This window comes from Lytechinus pictus, chromosome 12 (assembly GCF_037042905.1).
Source record: "Lytechinus pictus isolate F3 Inbred chromosome 12, Lp3.0, whole genome shotgun sequence".
In the NCBI taxonomy this organism is placed as follows: Eukaryota; Metazoa; Echinodermata; class Echinoidea; order Temnopleuroida; family Toxopneustidae; genus Lytechinus; species Lytechinus pictus.
This window is the reverse complement of record NC_087256.1, coordinates 17422221-17442179: the sequence shown is the minus strand read 5'-3', so window position 1 is coordinate 17442179 and position 19959 is coordinate 17422221. Positions and strand designations below refer to the sequence as shown.

Genomic DNA, 19959 nt, shown 5'->3' with positions numbered 1-19959 from the left:
CATCTGAAACTATCATTATTAAAAAAAGCTTTTAAAAATATAGCTAATACACGTATTGCAATATGTTTATTGTAACATCAAAATATTGACATAATATTTTGATTATAGTTGAGGTCTGTGTATTGCATGAATTAGTTATTTCTGCTAGATCTACTCTACTTGCTTCAGCAGCACTATTCGTGATCCTAAGTCTTATTATTTTGAAGTGTAAAATAATAAGGATACGAAGTAGAAAATAGAGCATCTGTGTAATAGACCAAAATGACAGTTATACCAAGACAGTGATAGTTGAACCAAACGATGGGGGCGTCGTGGTCTAGTGGTTAAAACTCTCGTCTTTCAATCAGAGGGACGTGGGTTCGAATCCCAGCCATGGCGTGCTTTTCTTCAGCAAGAAATTTACCCGCTTTGTGCTGCACTCAACCCCAGGTGAGGTGAATGGGTACCCGACAGGATGAAAGGCAGCTTGAGCTAAAGCCGGTGTAACAATAATAATAAGAACGCGTCTCGGAATAGATTGTTTCTACATAGATGGCGCTATTTAAGTGCCTATTATTACTATTATATTATTAATTAGACTAAATTTAATAATAAACAAAATTGAAGTAGACGAGGTGGTGGTGTATAGACAGAATCTCATAATTAGATCATCAAACCGTTTATTTATCCAGGGAAAATGAATATGACATCCAATTATTTCATGGTGCTTAAAGCCATCTTTTTCTTTCTCATCTTCTTCCCAGCCATCAATCATGTCTGCCTATCTGTATGACGCTATCCATCTTTACGCTCATGCTGCCAACGTTTCCATGGCAACGGATGATCCCCCTCTTGACGGTGGGGTGATGGGAAAACTTATGCAGGGCAATGTCTCGTTTGAAGGTTAGTAGTCCTACAGAAAAGTACACCGTTTTGTATTTCTTCAATTGATTTTTTTTAATATTGAATTTGTTGAAAACAAATGAAGAGAAGACGACTTCATATTACTGATAATTGCACCAACAAAGCAGCGCTGCGTATACATTCTTATGCAATGCTTTTAGTCAAGATGTGTATGTCCCTGAATGTACTATACTTTACAATGCGTAATGAATAAAATTCACCTTTTCAAGTACTATACCAAGTGCTTCTCAAAAGCACAACTCACAAAAATTACTACAAGGAATTATATTTTATTTTACCCTGGCAATTCTAGGTAAAAGTGCTAGTAATAGGCCTCATTGTTAGTAATAGAATGATTTTATTGCAAAGTTTCTTTGAAAGAGTGCTGGGGAATTTGATATTTTGCCTTGAATCAATATATTATGAATAAGAAGAGTGTCTATAATAAAATTTTCTTGCTGAAAACAACATTTTCCCGTCTCACTAGGAATGACGGGCACGGTAAAAATCGACGAGTTGGGGAGCCGGATATCCGACTTCAATATTCTTGATTTACAGGTAAGTCGGTTCTGTTTCACTTATTGGCTAGGCCGCAGCATTGTGGTTCCAAGTGGTAGACTTTTATATGGATCAGAACTCATTATCAGTGGATATCACCTTATCTGTTCTCACATTTCAGAACATTATAAAATAGACTTAAACAAGAAGAGGAATTCAGTAGGTATCTAGAGATCATTTTTAGGTTTTAAAAAATACCGTTTAAGGAATACATTTTCTGGATTTTCTGAATTTGGGAATATGCAGGTCCTTCTAGCAGGTTTTCTTTTGGGGGGTAGGGGCAAGTTGGTATCGTCCTTTTTCTCAAGCGGAATGATAATAAATACACAAACTACTCTTAATGTACCACTCTTTCGCATTTCTTCCCTTTCTCCTCTCCTCTTTAACTTCAGTGTTATTGCTAATTGAAATATCATTGACGGTCAATCCTGTTACTAATCACGAATAGAATATTTCTTTCATTGATAATATTTCAAACAATTGAAATGCGTGATTTTATTTGTCGCTTTTTGATTGTTCGTGTGTGAAATTTACCCTCAACGATGAACACGTTTGCATTTGTTTAGAAGACCAGCATGTACTTCAATGACCCTATTTTACCTAACATTTCGACTTTATTCATCCTCAAATCCTTACCCTTTTATAGGTACCTTAACAATAGTCCTTGCACGTTCTTTCCTTTGTATTCAGAGGGAAAGCCGACCAGCGTTCTATTGTCTTCAATACTGGGATTTATCCATATCCTTTCTTCTTTTTTTTGTGCAGAACAATATGCAGTTCGAGGTCGTTGGTAACATAACCAGGGTCAATGGCATGTCATTCGCTGCCACCATACACGGCGCCATCGACTGGCCGGGTATGACGCAACCTCTCGACGCCCCGGACTGCGGCTTCAATGGAGAGGATTGTTTCGGTGAGAAAACCCCCTTTTTCGCGTTCTAATTGTCTCGGAACAAGATATTTTTTATGACCACTGCATGATTTTATGGGAGTGACGATCTTTCATTTTCTTTGCTTGACACAATATCTGAAGAAATCGGCATACTTTCTCATCCCCTCATCATGGAAATCGAACACATCTAGTGTATAAACCTTTGATTCCTGTCTGATTTTAGAGACTTATCTCGTTCCGATTTCATAATTATGTTCTTTATCATTACATCTCAAAAGTATTTACCGAATTTCAGACTCTTTATGATTATGGTTTTAGCGAATGTGAGATGTCATCTATGTCTAAATTCATTTCAACATAAAAATCCATCAAATAAATCTGAATGTACTATCTTAATGAATATTGATATTAGTTTCAGTTATTTTCTGTACTTAAACATCATATGAATATATACATTGTTATTATTATTATTATTAATATTATTATTATTATTATTATTATCATCATGTTCATCATATCTATTATTATTCTTATAACTTGTATTACTATCATTATTATCATTATTTATTAGTAGTTCTATTATTATCATCATCATAATCATCATCATTAATACTAAATAGGTTCATTATTGCGGATTGAAATAATCGCTAGAGGGTATTCATTTGTCTCGCAATCTACTATGGTCAACAAGGAAATTCGTGATCACTCTCGCAAAAAGTGTTCACTGGCTTTCTAGGAAATTCGTGATCACTCTCGCAAAAAGTGTTCACTAGCTTACAAGTTCACGAGCTTTCGAGTGCCGCTGCAACTCTTTATCAAGTGACGAAAATTATCTGAAAACTATATTTATACTAATCTCCAGGACCGTACGCACGAACGCGAGAACAATAGGTGGGCATTGATCCGTTGCGTCGGTATGCGGTGCGGCCGGTAATCCGTATATGCAAATAAGCCGGGGGTATATGCAAATACGCCGTGGGTCGGCAATATGCAAATTAGACAAAAATTAGACAAATGAATACCCTCTAGCGATCATCATCATTATTAATATTATTATAATCAATATTCCATTGATATTGGGTCTATTAGGATTATCGTCACTTATATAATCAATATTACCATCCTAACAGATCGTGGTATCATTGCTGCTATCGTTGTGGCCGTCATCGTAACAGTCAGTATAATCATCCTCGTTCCTGTTGCAAGGTAAGTTTCTCAAATATTAAAAACTCACTTCGAGTAAAGAACTCATTAAGACGTGGGCGCGTCGTGGTCTAGTGGTTCTGACTCTCGCCCCAGGTGAGGTGTATGGGTATCCGGCAGGATTGATTCCTTAAACATGTTAAATGCACGAGCGCTGAAAGGCAGCTCGAGCTAAAGCCGGGTAATAACAATAATAGCAATGCTCCTCGGAATAGATTGTTTCTAGTTGGCGTTATACAAAAGGCTATTATCATTATCATCATCATCATTATTAATATCATTATTATCATCATCATCATTATTACATATATAGGAGGGAAAGGAATGTTGGGAAGGCGTGAATATAGTGAAAGGGAATGAAGAGAATGGGTGATGGGAGAAGAGCGGAGAATGACTGAAAAGCTGTGAAATACAGTAAAGAGGAAGACTTGGCAGTGTAGCGGAATTTATTAATTGATTCGTATTGACTTATATTGTTTTCTTTATTATACTATATCCCCTTTCTCCCCCTTTTCCTTCCATCAGATTAAAGTACACAAAGTTCATCAAGGGTTCTGATTGGCTGATTGATCGAGCTGAAATCACTTTCATCCAAACACAGAGTGGAGCGGTAAGTCATTTGAGTGTTCATAGCATTTTGGGTAGTTTAGGAGCCGTAGCCATGGTAGCTCAGTGGCCGAAGGGGTCTGGCTACTGATTTCACCAGACACAAACATTTTAGTCGGGGTTCGATCCCCGGCCACACTGCGCTCTTTTTTTTCTCACCACATTGAATCAATGAAAATGCTGTATAGGAATTAGTGGAAACAATGTTTGTGCACACAACCGTTCAAAAAAGGAAAATTATTCGGGGTCTTTCGAAACCAGAACGGAAATAAAAGTTGGTGAACGGTAAAATCAAAAGCAAACAAGTAAATCGTCTGCATTACGTGTATAGTGACGTCACAACTATCACCCTTAATTTGAAAGCTATATATGACGTTGTACAGAAGCACAGATCAAGAGCACACTCACTCGATTTAAACTTTGTTTGTTGCTTGTCAGATATATATATATATATACAGTATATAATTATTTTTTTTTGGGGGGGGGGCAACTTGTCTTTTGGGAGGTGAAAACCATGTATTTTTTTTTTCATTTTGATATGACTGGTTTCAACAACTTTCAGAAACAGTAACATTTCCTTGATCTTGTCAACAAACATTCCTTTGAATATTTCGTCGCTAAAGGTAAATAGCCTTTATAACAACATTACAATTTCTTTGGAATAAAGCTCGTGCATTAAAAAATGGCATCACCCTTCAATGTGATGAATCCTTGCACGTTTCCTTAATATATGTTTGAGAAATATTGTAAGTGAAAGTACACACATTTAGAAAGAAATATCGAACGATTTCACATTCTTACGGAGCGAAAGCTACACAATGATTATCATAGGTAACATATTGATCAAGAATAGACATCAATTTATTGACAATAGTTCTACTTAAATAAAGGTGAGAAAGGGCTTGGAATAAAAAATGAATTTTCGCCGATTTTAGGTGTTTATTATTCCTTGAACAAATATCAAGCACTGTCAGCCGAAAGCGTCAAAGAAATATCATAGGCTGGAAAGTGGGAAAAGAGAAAACACGAAATTCTGTTTGCTTTGGCTTTGAGTTTCCTATTTCTCGTGATTTTTGTTTTGTTTGTTTTTTGACAAATGCAACATCACGCGTCATTTTACAAAACGGTCTTTTTCACAAATGTATTCGTCATCCTGCAAATTGCCAAATCGTCATACTTTTCATCTGTCACTTACACGTGTTTGGTAAAACAATACGCGGGGAAAATGGTAAGAGAGAGAGAAGGGGAAATTTTTCCACGATGTGAGGCGTTAATTTGAGAGTTTTAGACGATATTTGCACTACACGAATCAATGCACCATTAAACAGTTCGAGAAAGTGTTCGCAAATCAAGCGAGTTGGCGCGTATCGCATGTCACGGAATCCATTTTTGCGAACGCTAATTTACCTTGATTTGGCCACTTTTCACGAGCCGATAGACAAGCGCACCCCCGTTGACCACGATGCATTGCACGTGAGGAAAGTCAGTGACTGTGTGATTGCCATAATGCACCTTTTGAAGAAAAATAGGCACGATTTTCTTCTTTGTTAAAGATGAACCTACTTATCTTATACAGTTGTTAAAACTATTGTGCCGGTATCGAATGGAAATCGCTCAGAGCAGGTACTCCATGAACTTTGACTTTGAAAATTATTCCATTTAAGTTGGTATGACGAAATCACATCACTTTTCAGTGTATCTTTTTTTTTAATGTTATATATATATATATATATATATATATATATATGAAAGAGAGAGAGAGAGAGTGTGTGTGGAGTAAGGGGATATCAAATTATATGAGAGAGGGGAGGGGGTGGACGGGTACCAGGGGCGGATCCAGGATTTTCCATGGGGGGACATTTTGCCGAGGAAAAATTTGACAAGCAAAAAAAATGGGTTTTCACTTTCAAAAGGGGGGCACACTTCTGTTTTAACGGCATTTTTACATTACAAATTTTAATTGTGCCTCTCAAAGGGCCGGATGGGCCGGCTGTGCCCCCCCCCCCGATCCGCAAGTGGACAGTACTATACGAACTTATACACATAATTTATTAGATTTAGATAAGATTTATTAGTCTCCTTCTTTGAATATTGCCAAAATAAATTTTGTTCGAGAGCATCTTCATGTTCGAGTGGTATCATATCATATACCCTTTCAAACTATATACAAGGGGGATCAAATTTATAACTGTATTGTCAATTTGAGGATTGATAGCAGTTTTATTTTGATTTAATAAAGCGTGTTCTATTTATTTGCATCGAATGACATGAAAAGCAAACGGATGGTAATTACAATACTTACTTTTATTTCCAATAAAAACATTCCCTTCACCTTTTAAAACAAAATATATGCAATTTGTGACAATCATTTTGCCTCAATTGATATGTTACTTTTATAGACCTATAATTTCATTAGATTAGTGCTGCCGATTTCAGGGGTGAAATAATTTTTTGATACTATATTCACATCTTACCCCGATAGCAGACCCTTTAAATACTTAATGTATAGTCATCGTGGAATGAAAGAGAAAATAAACAATATTTTAATGTCAAAACTGACATTTTTCGAGACAAAATATGGTTTGCATTATTACCGTTGTCCATTCGAGAAGTGAACCAGAATTATAAGAGTATAAGTACATTTGTCTTACCCTGATAATATTTGTCTCTTGACGTTAAATCATCGCAGAATGAATTTAGAAAATATACAATATTTCAAGAATCTGTATGTGAAAACTGGCATTTTTTCGAGATAAAATGTGGTTTTCGTTATTACGGTTGCCCATTTGGAGGACTGGACCAGAATTAGAAGACTATATTCACATCTTACCCCGATAACACACCCTTCAAAGGCTTAAGCTAAATAGTCGTCGGCGGGTGAAACAGAAAATAAACAGAAGTGAAAATATTCAAAGCCTTATCCTAGTGCGGTGTCTGGGGTCGTTCAGAATAGATGGAACTTACGTCAGAAACTCAAAGAACAAAATTAACCGAAATGACGTCCAGTATAATTGAATAGAAAAATCATTTTATATAGAATGGCTACAAAAATAGCTATGGATACACTATTATCATTTGAGAAAGATGCTTATTCGTTTTTTTAAAGATGTCGGTGACTATTGAATACCCCCCTGTGAATATGAGTAGTTCGACTGCATACCAACATCCAAGACCGTTAACATTTGCTTCGTTTAACCTACCATGTTTATATATAGGCGTGGAAGTGTATATAACTATTCATTGGGTTAAATTATAATATATAGAATTAAGTGCGTTTCTCGGAATGGCAGTGTCTGGGGGTTGCGCTGCCATGGCTGAGTATTTTTTTATACTTGAAATGGAGAAGAAACAGTCAAACGTCTGATATAAAGGGAAAAACGATGTTCAACGTTCTTACATCCATGTTTTCTAAGAGGTTTATACATTGATTCCCGATGATCTGAATTGGGTCTCAGTTTCCCCGTCTTTGCAAGACCCCTTGGCGACAGAGTGGCCCAAAACACTGTTGGTATTACGAACGTCCTTATAGCGTCACTCGCTAATTTCGAATCGGGGATTTACAGCCTATTTACCGGGTAGACCACCGCGGAGAATATCCTGGTAGCTTGAATTATAAAGCGGGGGTGTTCTAGAAAAAAAAACCAAGGAAGGTATGGATTATTATATGCGTTTACTTCTTCTTTAATGACAAACATATTTTAAACCTAAATAAAGACATGGCAGATGGCCGTACGCAGCGGGGCAAAGAAAGACTGAGAAAGTTCCACGACGGAAGTGACATTAATGTACATTCAAGGGTTTAGTAAAGGTAAAGCATGAAAAAAAATTGATAGAATGACAGTAAGAAAGAGAGAAGGGGAAGGGGGAGTGAGTGAGTGGGTAATGAATGAGTGAGAGAGGGTGATAGATGAAGGGGAGAAGAGAGAGAGTGAAAGGAAGAACGTAGAAATAAAGCAATGAGAAAGAAAAAGAAATGAAAAGAAAAAAATGAAGAGAAAAAGAAACAGGGAGAGAGGGGGCAGAGACAGAGGGAGACAGAGAGAGAGAGGGGGGGGGGGGATAAAAATAGAGAAGAGGGGTTGATGGGAGATCGTTAACAATTTAACCTACAAAATTTATTCAATCAATCAATGATACACTATACCAGCCATCAAATCAAACGTTAATGTATTCCAAAATACGACGTCAACATCTAACATAGATGACGTAGTGTCGGAGAGGTGCTAACTTGTTTCTCCAAAAAGAACAAATTTTGCCTCTAGGCTTGGTAGTTGTGCTAGGTTGTTTCTAAATAGATACAGACACAAGGTTGCCCCAGAGTTTCATAATTTATTATTGATAAATCTGAACAATTTTGAGATAAATAATCGGGTGTTTTGTGTATAGGCAGAGGTGAAATACGTATTAGCTGATTAGTGGCGGAACCCGCAGGAGGATTTTGTAAGTAGGGTCGTAGGCAACAAGATTTCCTCTTTTCAAAATACAGTTTAGGATGTGTTTGTTTCCCTTTAATTTTACATATTTGCCATTTAGAATAAAACTGAAATTCGATCAACTTTGTAATAATAATATAGGGTATTTATATTGCGCACATATCCACCTTGTTAGGTGCTCAAGGCGCTCCTATATTACCCGGCTAAGCTAGGCGTTCATAGCGCACACAGCTTTTTAAGGAATTACTTCCTACCGGTACCCTTTTACCTCACCTGGGTTGAGTGCAGCACATTGTGGATCAGTTTCTTGCCGAAGGAAATTACGCCATGGCTGGGATTCGAACCCACGACCCTCTGTATTAAAGTCCGAAGACTAATCCACTGGGCCACAATAGCGAACCCTTGTACTGCATGCTCAGTTAGTTTTTACACTGCAAAATTAAAGGGCCTTTGTTTTGGGATATATTGTAGGGCAAACTGTTTTATTAATTTATTGGTCATGTTTAGCTCAATATGAATAATCTTGATTTTAACGGAACGTTGATGGGAATTTGACTATTTATCGGTTAGTTGACCAATAATATTTCTAATGTGCTTAATATAGACAACCAATGTTGGGTAAAAAAATTTGCAGATAAAAATTCTTATACAATGTTTTGAATAAAAAATGAAAGGCCACATTGTGTACTACAGAAATGTGCTGTGGCATCCTCGTTATACATGTTTTGAATGGTGATCATCCTGATCTAATTTCATATTAATAGAACAACATTTCAAAGAATAGCCTAATCGCAAGATTTGATGATCTTGTGACCTCTTGCGAAAAACAAGAGCAGAAAGGTGAATACATTGGATGTATTCGAGAATACAAACAAAGGACCTTCATAATATTTTCATTATGTTGAGCACCCTTCCTATTCATTATTCATAATGCCTTTTCCAACGAAGCCGATGCTAATAAAAATATTGTCTTTCCATCAAACTCCAGGCCTTCCCATCCAATTACCGCCTTCAGAATATGTCGACCGCACTCAGCAAACAGTCACTGCTATCCACGGTATCCGTGAAAGGCAAGGACGTCAACAAGAAAGGAAAAAACTTCAGTTTTGCAACGTTCAACTCTCACACGGTCGTTCTGCGCAAAGTCCAGATGCACGATTTCAACTTGACCAAAACCATAAAGAAAGAATTAAAAGAGGTAGGTTGGAGAGTTAATGGGGGATTTCAAGTTCAGTGTTGACCTTTTGGTGTTGGTGTTATAGGTCAATTTTTCCCCGATTATAACACCAAACATAAAATGAAGATGGTCCCGAAAAGGCACTCACTAGTTGTTGAGATGTCAATAATGTGATCTGGATCAGTTTTACAAACTCTGAATAAGTTTTAGAGCTAGGGGAAGCAGTCCAAATTTCAACACCAACACCAAGGCCAACACCGGATTTAAAATCACCCAATGGACAGTCACAGCAAAAGAAACCGACTCCAGACCGATCAAACTAATAATAATAATATAGGGTATTTATATTGCGCACATATCCACCTTGTTAGGTGCTCAAGGCGCTCCTATATTACCCGGCTAAGCTAGGCGTTCATAGCGCACACAGCTTTTTAAGGAATTACTTCCTACCGGTACCCATTTACCTCACCTGGGTTGAATGCAGCACACTGTGGATCAGTTTCTTGCTGAAGGAAATTACGCCATGGCTGGGATTCGAACCCACGACCCTCTGTTTCAAAGTCCGAAGACTAATCCACTGGGCCACAACGCTCCATTCTAATGCGTTATTTCGAATGGCATGTCATCAGCTGATTTGGAGTCGGTTTCTATGGTGCGACTATAGCATGAGCTCAGTCATTCTAATGTATTCATCATTTTCACAATGTTACGATTCATGATTATCAGATCGTCTCAGTATGTAGTATCAATATTTTTCTCCCCATATACATAATAACAAGCACTTGATCTCTGTCATTCTTGTAAAAGCCGCAAAGGTAAATGCATGCAGTGGAGGAGTGGTATTCCTTTCACTGTCGTTTTACTTGCGTTGCACTTTATGTTGTTTTTTAAGATTCGTTTGAGTGTTCTGTTTTTATTCCACTTCCTTTCTTGATAAAATACAAAGAAATTGAAATTTCCTCAGCTGTCATTTTTTTCTTTGTTATATTTATGTATTATTTACTTGTTTTCATTTCCCCATTTATCATGTTTATTTTATATTTCCTTCTCTGCCTTATTTTTTTTTATAATTTCTTTTTTTCTTCTTTGTTTATATACCTTTTTTTTCTTTGTTTCCTTTCTTTCTTTCTTTCTTTCTTTCTTTATTTTTGTCTGTCTATCTGTCTTTCTTTCTTTTCTCTCTCTTTATTTCAGTGCTTTCATTATCTATTTATTTTATTATCTTTCTTTATATACATCTTTTGTTTTTAGTTGGCTCCTTAAGTTGTATCCCTCTTCTTATCATATCTTATCCGTCGTGTTTGTTTTCCCCTTTTCTCCAACGTGATCTCTTATACCTCCTATCTTTCCACCCTTTCGTTACTTTGTCTTTCCCTTTCCCGTTTTGCATTGATTATTAATCAATTCTTTCCATCACACCTCTCTTTCGTATTCAATGATTCTAATTGTTTGTGGGGGAAATCGCCCAATCATAAAAATAAAAAACGCGTTATAATACATAATTCTTTTTTTGTGTTTTTATTCTCGTCTTTTCCATTGCTCTCTCCTCCCTCCTCCCCTTTCCTCTCCTCCCTCCTCCCCTTTCCTCTCCTCCCTCTCACTCTCCATCCATACCACCTCTCTATATATTATCTCATTCCCACCCTCCCCTCTCCAGATGCGATGGCTCGTCCACGATAACATCAACCGGTTCCTAGGTTTGTGTTTTCCCTCGACCAGCGGCGATACATTCTACCATGTCAGTGAGTTCAGTCCTAAGGGTAGTTTGAAGAGTATCCTAGCCAACGACGATGTCAATCTCGATCTCAGCTTCAAGGCCTCCTTCATCCGGGACCTTGCCAGGGTAAAACAAAAAAAATACAATATTCAAAGCACTAATATTGGGATTTATGTCAGTGAAAGGCAATACCAGCATTGCTTTATCAACAATCAATCCGCCCAGCAAAAGAAAATATAAAATGAATTAAAAAAATAATAAATGAAAAATGAAAGGTCACTATCACGGAAAAAAATGGCCAAACATTTACAAGCATTAAGAAAAAATGGGTCTATCAGTGGCGTTGGCGCGAGGGGAGGGGATGAGGCCTTTTGCCCCTCCCCATGGATCCGCTCCTTTTATTTACTAGCAGTTGTCATGGTAACCGTTGAGCGCCTCAGGACACAGAAAACCGAAGAGACCAAACTTGCAGTGCGACTTAACAAAGCAAAATAAGTAAAGATACGTAAATGATCACAGAAGATATTTTAAATCGACAAAGTTTCATAACATCATAATTTTGATAATCTTTACTTAAAACATGTAAAAGCAGATTCTATCGCTAACAAGTTGTTCCTACAACTTTCATACTGAGTTCTTCCGTATATATATATATAAAAAACTGACAATTATGGTACAAGATATTTGAGATAAAAGGCATTATAGGCAAAGAATATTTCAGGCTAACGATATTAGGTATACGATTTTTATTGAAGGCATAGGACATTTCTTACTTTTGTTTCCACAGGGAATGCAGTTCATCCACGCGTCTGAGATCAAAAGCCATGGGTTGTTATCATCAAGCACTTGTTATGTTGACAGTCGATGGGTCCTCAAGATCTCAGGGTTTGGTCTCCTATCCTTTAACATTCGCAAAGAGGACGTCATGAAGCAGAAGGATCCTGAAGTCAAGTTTTCAAGTGAGTGCATGCTTACGATTTTAACAAATACATTCACGCATCACATTCACTCACTCACGCACACACTCTCCTCTCAGCCTCTCAGCCTCACAAAAGGGTGACACGTCATTTGCTCCGTCGACAATTGCTCCGGGCTTTATTTCGTCTAAGATATAGGGTTAGGGTTGCAATTGGGTTATATGTTAGGTTTAGGATAGGGTATAGTGTTAAATCCAGGGTTGAAGTTGGTCATTCCATTAATGTGTGGAATTCGCAGCGGCGTAATTTCTTGTCCGCGGAGCAAATGTCATGGACCCCACAAAAGACCTTCAACACATAACACATAAACACACTCCAAATTTGTACGCACCAGTCCCCATATCCAAAGAAACTTATGAACCCATTATGATCCACACTAATGTTAATCACCATACTGTAGTATTATATTAGTATTATAGTCAACATAGTAATTAACACCCATCGTTCGGGCATATTGATGATAATATAGCCACGATATAGTACATGCGTGAATGAATATGAACGTCTGCATTCACTTCGTATATACTTTCTGTTTAGTCTCATCCCATATGGTTTGATCCTAGTTGTTGACGGCAATCAAATTGCCTACTAAACATTTTGTCTCATTTCCAGTAAAGCAACACCCTTTTTGTCTGATATCAGCTTGGTCTACCACCACGTAGTCGATATGATCACATGACTTGGATCAAAATGTTCATTTCACAAAGTGCAAATAATAAGGTGACGAAGTGGAAATTGGAGCATCTGAGCATTAGACTAAATAAGAATTAGACGAAGTGGGTATTTCAACGAAGTGTAGTTGAGATCAAACGGCAATTGGACCAGATTGGGAGTAGACCAAACGGGCTAGTCTATGTGATGTTTGACTAAGAAGTAGAACAATTACTGTTTGTGAAACGAGTGAATATAATAGCATCAAGAATCACTTTCAAATTGTTTTAATTTTTCATGTAAACGTCCTACCTTCAGGGGCGGATCAAGGATTTTCCAAAAGGGGGGGGGGGCAAATTTTTCGGAGGATATTTCGTCCTCGAAAATTTGACAAGCCCCCCCCCCCAAAAAAAAAAAAAGCTCTTCATACCACAAAAGAGGGGGCACACCTCTGTTTTTTCATGGCATTTTTACATTACAAATTCTTAATTTTGCTTCTCAAAGGGGGGAGGGCACGTGTCCCCTGTGCCCCCCCCCCCCCTGGAACCGCGCCTGTACCTTTAACGAGAGACAAGAAGCGACGTAGTTGAAGCGAATAAGCAACTGGATTGACAGGAAGTGCTGTATGGAATACAAACCTGTACCTTGTGGTATAGATTGTGGATGACTTTGGTAGAATATGTGGTCATGGTTTCTTTCTAAATCAGTATACTCGTCCCCGTCCTATCTTTACGATCAAGCTTAATCACAAGGATGTTCTGCGGTAAACGTCTTAGAGACACCGAGACGTGATTATAAAGTAATGAAATGTGTCAGTCACCTCAGTACGTGTCAGTGTACTAAACTAAACACGTCTTAGAGCAAGAGGGTGTTTCATGATTGTGTTGAGTTGTGCAACAGGGAAATTCCCCTCATTATGGGTCATCTTATCCCCCTGTATCTAAAATACTTCGGTGCGACCTCGCTACTTTATATGTTTTTTCTACCCCTCCCTAACATCCCCTACACTCTACCCCTATCTATTTTCCTCATTTCATTAAAAAAATAGATATATGCATCCATCTTATAGTTCCTGCCACCAATGTCTTATGTTTCACGATCTTTTTATTCCGCATCCCCTCATCTCTGGAACGATCTACCACAAAGTATAAAACAAGCAGATTCAACAGAGAAAATCAAATCCATGTTAAAAACCTACTTTTTGTTAAATAGCCTTTCCCTTCGCATGTGAAGCCCCTCAACTGTCTACAGTCTCCTGTGAACTATACGATTACTTTACTTTTTTGCTGAAATCCCTTCTCTCTTTCTATTTTTTCCTAAGCGCTTAGAGACACATGTTTTGTGATAAGCGCTATACAAATAATATTAATCATTATTATTATCTTTAGCCTATGCGTTACTTCATCCAAAGTCTTATAATTTGTATCTCTGTTTTTGTTTTGCAGAAATGTTGTGGACCGCTCCGGAACTACTCCGAGGTGAAATGCTCCCTTCGAAAGGATCGCAGAAAGGAGATGTATATTCGTATGGAATCATACTACAAGAGATCGTAACGCGAAGCCAGCCATTCTATTTATCAGGATACACATCCAGGGGTAAGTAAAACTGACACAAGAAATTACACCGCCTGTGTCAAAAGTTGAACTCGAAAGATATTTTACAACAATGTGAATTTATGGTTTAATTTCAACAACCGGTTTTGTTAACAATACGACACTCCGATCGTTGCTTTAACACTTTGCTGAAACTGGAAATATGAACACCTAAGAACGTGGTTCTCTCAATACATCGAGGTGTGTCGAGTTTAACACCCCAGACTTAACAGTGCTCCCCTGGGGTTGCAGCGCTAGGGTGCTTCCTCGAGTGTAAAGAAAGATTTCAATCTTTTTTTTCTGTTGACTTACTTTTGATTAGGGATTGATGGTGCCAATTTTCAGTGTAAGGTACTTGAATTCAAAACTATTTTAACTAAAAATTATGTGCCAACGGCCGAGAATGAAATCGTACGGAGATTCGAAAAAAAAAAAAGTGCACTCTTCTAAATCAGATTTGACTTAGATTAAACCATCCTAGAATTCGAAGGATAACTATTCGATATGCATGTTAGGGCAAAGGAAAGATCTTGCAAGAATGTATAGTTTTCATGACAATTGTCACTTATATCTTTTGAATGTGAAAACCGCAATTTTTATACCTTTCATTCTCAATTCGTACATAGAAATCATTCGGCGGGTTATACGCCGAGACGAGCCTCCTTGCCGGCCGAAGATTAACGAAGATGAGTTCGAGTCTTCGGATATGGCGACGATCTTTACCGCTATCTATGACCTTATGAAGATGTGTTGGGAAGAGCTTCCGGAGGACAGACCGGATTTCACAGCAATCAGAACCAAACTCAGGGGCATTCAGAAAGGAAGGTATGCTGGATGAAACAATTTGTAGTTGAATTAATTAATAATGATAAAAACGCTTATATGAATTTCAAGAAGAAAATCATTTGTTAAAACTTAGAACGAAATAACTTATGCTATAATGAACCCTCGACAAAAGAAGACATTTCTCAAAAAAAAAAATGAATGATTTTAAAAGTTTTATTGTTGTTGCTATTATTCATGGCTGTACATGTTTGTATGCATAAAAGTATATCCAGCTGTGCAAGAACACGTACAATTTTCAAGATTACATAATGTCACTGTGTATTCATTGCACTGAAATGAAAGGTAGGCCTATTCCACAATGCCTCACTAGGCAAACCCTGATATGGGAGTTTGGGCTTCAGAATGCAGTAGTCTGCGTGACTTTCAACAAGGAGATGAAAATATTAATTTTGTTGGAACTTTGCCTTCTGGGTACTGAAGATCTGACATGCTTTCATTTATTCGAACAGGAAAGAGCTGGACATCCTTGACAACATGCTTTCTAAGATGGAGAAATACACTGAGAACCTGGAAAAGGTTGTCGCTGATCGGACGGGGCAGCTCCTGGAGGAGAAAAAGAAGACGGATGCGCTCCTCTTCCGAATGTTACCACAGTAAATAAAAATAATTAATTCTGTTTTGTAACAAATCGTCTTTCAGATTGTTAAAAAAACGCTTATGTCTTCTCTGGATTTGGGAAAGGGGGTGGTGCACTCTAAGAAGAGAAGGAACGAATCGGAACCCTTTTGTCCCTTTTGGAACCATCGAGAAAAAGGGTTCTTAAAAGTTTTATACGTGCTCAAGAACCTTAAATGCTTTTTATAAATAACCTAAAAAAAATAAGGTTCCAAAATGGCCGTTTAAGAGAATTTAGGATATTTAGGGAACCTTTAAAGGTTCAAAATATGAGACAAGCATAGAACCATCTTACAACCTTTTTTCTTTAAAAAAAATGTATTTATATCGTTTTTATTTGCCTGACTTTATTAGTGCCTTCGATGTCTCGCAGAATCCTCGTAGTTTTCCTAAAGGCTAATGCCTTTAACCCTATAAATATCTAAGAAACAAATATGACTTTATGTTTCAACTACAAGATGAATTTATTGGGTTGGTTTTTAAACACCGATTTTCTATAATGCTAAAATCACATCAACAAAACCGACTCAAATCGGACTGATGATATATCATTAGAAAAAATTAAATGTATAGCCCCCAAACCATGATAAGGTAAGATTAAATGCCACATTACAGTCTTGTATTTTTTCTGGGCATTAATTGGATGGTTTTATGAGGAGAAACTATCGATCGTGCCCATTTTATTGACCATGTTGCTTACTCTAATATGTAACTTTTTTTTCAAGAGCCCCAAAACTGGTTAACATATTATGATCGGACCAACTCTTGGTAAAAAAAATCCAAATCCATTTTGCATGGAACCATGCACGTTAACCAACAGTTGATATGTTCATTTTGAAATCAAAGTTAGTCTTGATTTTTCCAAAAAAATTGATTTTAGTACTGTTCATCGCATTGAAAAGAAGTGTTGAAATTTTGTTACAAACCTCTTTTTCTCGTTTTGTTTCTTTTCTTCAGAGTGGTGGCTGAAGAGCTCAAAAAGGGTAATCAGTTCCCGGGGGAGTTCTTTGATCACGTGACCATATATTTCAGTGACGTAGTTGGGTTCACTGACCTCTCTGCTCAGAGTACGCCTATGCAGGTCGTTGACCTCCTCAATGACCTCTACACCTGCTTCGATGCTGTGCTCGAAAGGTTCGACGTCTACAAGGTTCGTAAAACAAATTGTTGTAACGTATTCGGCTATGATGGCGCTGTTCAAAGTCTCTTGCTTTTCCTTCGTGATATTTTTCACTATTGTAAATCAATCACTTCAGAAGACACAGCCTTTTTTTGTAGGTAAGGCCGTGTCTGAAACAGTGCCGTAAAAGCACTTTTGCCTTTTTGGCTTCCCTTAAACCATAGAAACTGTTGCTCAGTTCCATTCCCGTGCAAACGCCTCTGATTAGAAAACTAAACCAAGAATTTTTTATTTTTTTATTTGATTTTTTATTGATATATTTCATTTCTATATCCATTTTTTTCCATATTAATGAGAAAACATAAATACAAAATCAATTCCAATCAATCATAACAAAGCGCTTATACTTGCAAATCGTTAATTACAAATAATATTGGTAATGACAAATAATGATTGGAGATTGGTGCAGCAACACAAAGCGAAGCAAAAACAAAGATCCCCGATGTTGCACAAAACGCGGGAAGGGGAAGCGGGGACAAAGACTCCCAGAAATCCAAAATATATCTCCATTTAAAACATTGAATATTTATATTATATTTAAAAACAATTAATTTGACATTGACAGTTTGTTTAAGCAAGGGGCGGCGCCAGGATGTTTGATGGGGGAGGGGTCGAATGACTTATTATGACATCATATTTTCAGTTAAATAAAAGGGGTAATAGAGATTTATAAGACTCACATTTCTCATTTTTATTTTCTTCTTCCTTTCTTCTTTCTTTCTTCCAGTTCTCCCCATTCTTTTCTCTTCTCTTTTCCCCTCTTTTAGTTGAGGGATAACAGTCCCACAAAGTGAATGCAGAGTCAAACAGGAGATGACCATCAAAAGATTTAATCTGTTATTATCAGTGGTCATTTCATTTGCAAAATGAGACTACTTTCACTTTATTCAGCCATCTTGACACTTTCACATCTACGGTAGATAACACTCTTTGGATCAAAATTATTGACTATGGGGTCCAATATCAAGAATGGCAAAAGTAATTGGCCCATAGATCTTTATCTGACTCCTCTTTGTCTTAAAATTTCATAAATAAATCGATTTCCACGTTAAATACGTTCACATCAAAAGTAGATACCAAACATACATGGATTTCAGTCGCCGCGCTACCTCGCATTAAAAAAGCCGACACGTGTATTTTCAGTGGATATCGTCACCAGCCTCCATTCGGGAAGGCATTCTCCCCATCCCACCCACCCGCCCCATTCAAAATATGTGGCTCACGTGCAAAAAATTAATAAAATCGGTTTACGGGTTTATCCTCTCTCCTGGCATTTTTGCTTGTTCCCTGACGAAGTATGCAAAGTACGCCACTGACCTGGGAAAATCAGCACCTTGCGGTCGCAAATCACGCGTCTGAAAATTACATTTACATATCAAGTTCTTGTTTTTGACTTGCCATTTTATCGGTTGTTGAATTATTTTTATTGTTATCATAATCTTTATTTTTGTATTTTTGTGGTATTCAGTGTTTTTAATTTGTCAATAATTGCAATTGTTTGACATAAGCAGAATGAAATACATATAAATGTACCGAATTCAATATCATCTCGCTGCAAAATAGTATGGTAACTAATGATCTACCATATATATCATGGACACCCTACCACAAAAATGATATGAATACTCCATTAACCAATCAATCTATCAACCTGTCGATTTCCATACCAGGTTGAGACGATAGGAGATGCATACATGGTAGTCAGCGGGCTTCCTCGGCGGAACGGCAACCGTCATGCCGGTGAGATAGCTTGTGTCGCTCTGGAGCTTCTAACCGGTGCCAGGACCTTCAGGATACGACACAAACCAGACCATCAACTACAGATCCGGATAGGCATTAATACAGGTAATATTTTATTGTTTACCGTCTTCCTGCGATGACGATGATGTCATAGAATTGTTCTATTTGCTCTGCATTTATCAAGGATTTAATTCATCCCCGGAATATAAGTCAAAATGTGTCTTTTATATATTTAGTTGGTAAATATTAAGGATAGATTGGTCGGGTTCCCACAACAAGAATATCTTGGTAACGCCGTTAAGATATTGGCTCTTATCTTCTTTCATTGTCTTTATTTGGCAATTACGATTACTGGAAAATTTGGTCAGTCTTTCTAAAACACACTCCTGAAAATTCGTAGACTGTGACTCTCCTTATTCTTGAAACAAATACTCTTTAGGACCCGTTGCAGCAGCAGTGGTCGGGCTGCCGATGCCAAGGTCAGACTTCCTAGATCCTACTCCGGTAACTGCTAGAGTTATGGTACCGCCCCTTATTATTTAATAAGTCCTCTCCAAGTCCCGTTGCAGCAGGGGTTAAAGGATGAACCATGCCAAGGTCAATCCTCTTAAAACCTCCTCCGAAAAATGTTTTAAGTACTAAAATTGTGCCTCTCCTTCCCCTCTAAATAAATCTTTATCCAGGTCCCGTAGCTGCAGGAGTGGTGGGGCTGACCATGCCGAGATTCTGTCTCTTTGGAGATACTGTCAACACCGCATCCAGGATGGAATCCAACAGCTTGCCTCAGAAGATCCACATTAGCACAGACACAGCAGCAGTGCTCAAGGAAGTTGGAGGTTACGTCATGGAGAAAAGAGGCCTTATCAATATCAAGGTAAGACTAGGGTAGT

General features: G+C 37.6%; 1 protein-coding gene across 1 annotated transcript in view; it reads left to right on the top strand.

The window, feature by feature from the left end:
* LOC129273619 (atrial natriuretic peptide receptor 1-like) overlaps positions 1-19959 on the top strand; it is a 79406-nt gene that overhangs the window by 52905 nt on the left and 6542 nt on the right. Inside the window, exons 4-17 of the mRNA XM_054910684.2 lie at positions 744-882; positions 1370-1440; positions 2206-2353; positions 3463-3538; positions 4061-4145; positions 9563-9772; positions 11409-11594; positions 12256-12427; positions 14542-14691; positions 15315-15513; positions 15984-16127; positions 17107-17299; positions 19000-19174; positions 19753-19943. Coding sequence (XP_054766659.2) covers positions 744-882; positions 1370-1440; positions 2206-2353; positions 3463-3538; positions 4061-4145; positions 9563-9772; positions 11409-11594; positions 12256-12427; positions 14542-14691; positions 15315-15513; positions 15984-16127; positions 17107-17299; positions 19000-19174; positions 19753-19943 — 2139 coding nt within the window. The remainder of the gene's footprint in view (positions 1-743; positions 883-1369; positions 1441-2205; positions 2354-3462; positions 3539-4060; positions 4146-9562; positions 9773-11408; positions 11595-12255; positions 12428-14541; positions 14692-15314; positions 15514-15983; positions 16128-17106; positions 17300-18999; positions 19175-19752; positions 19944-19959) is intronic.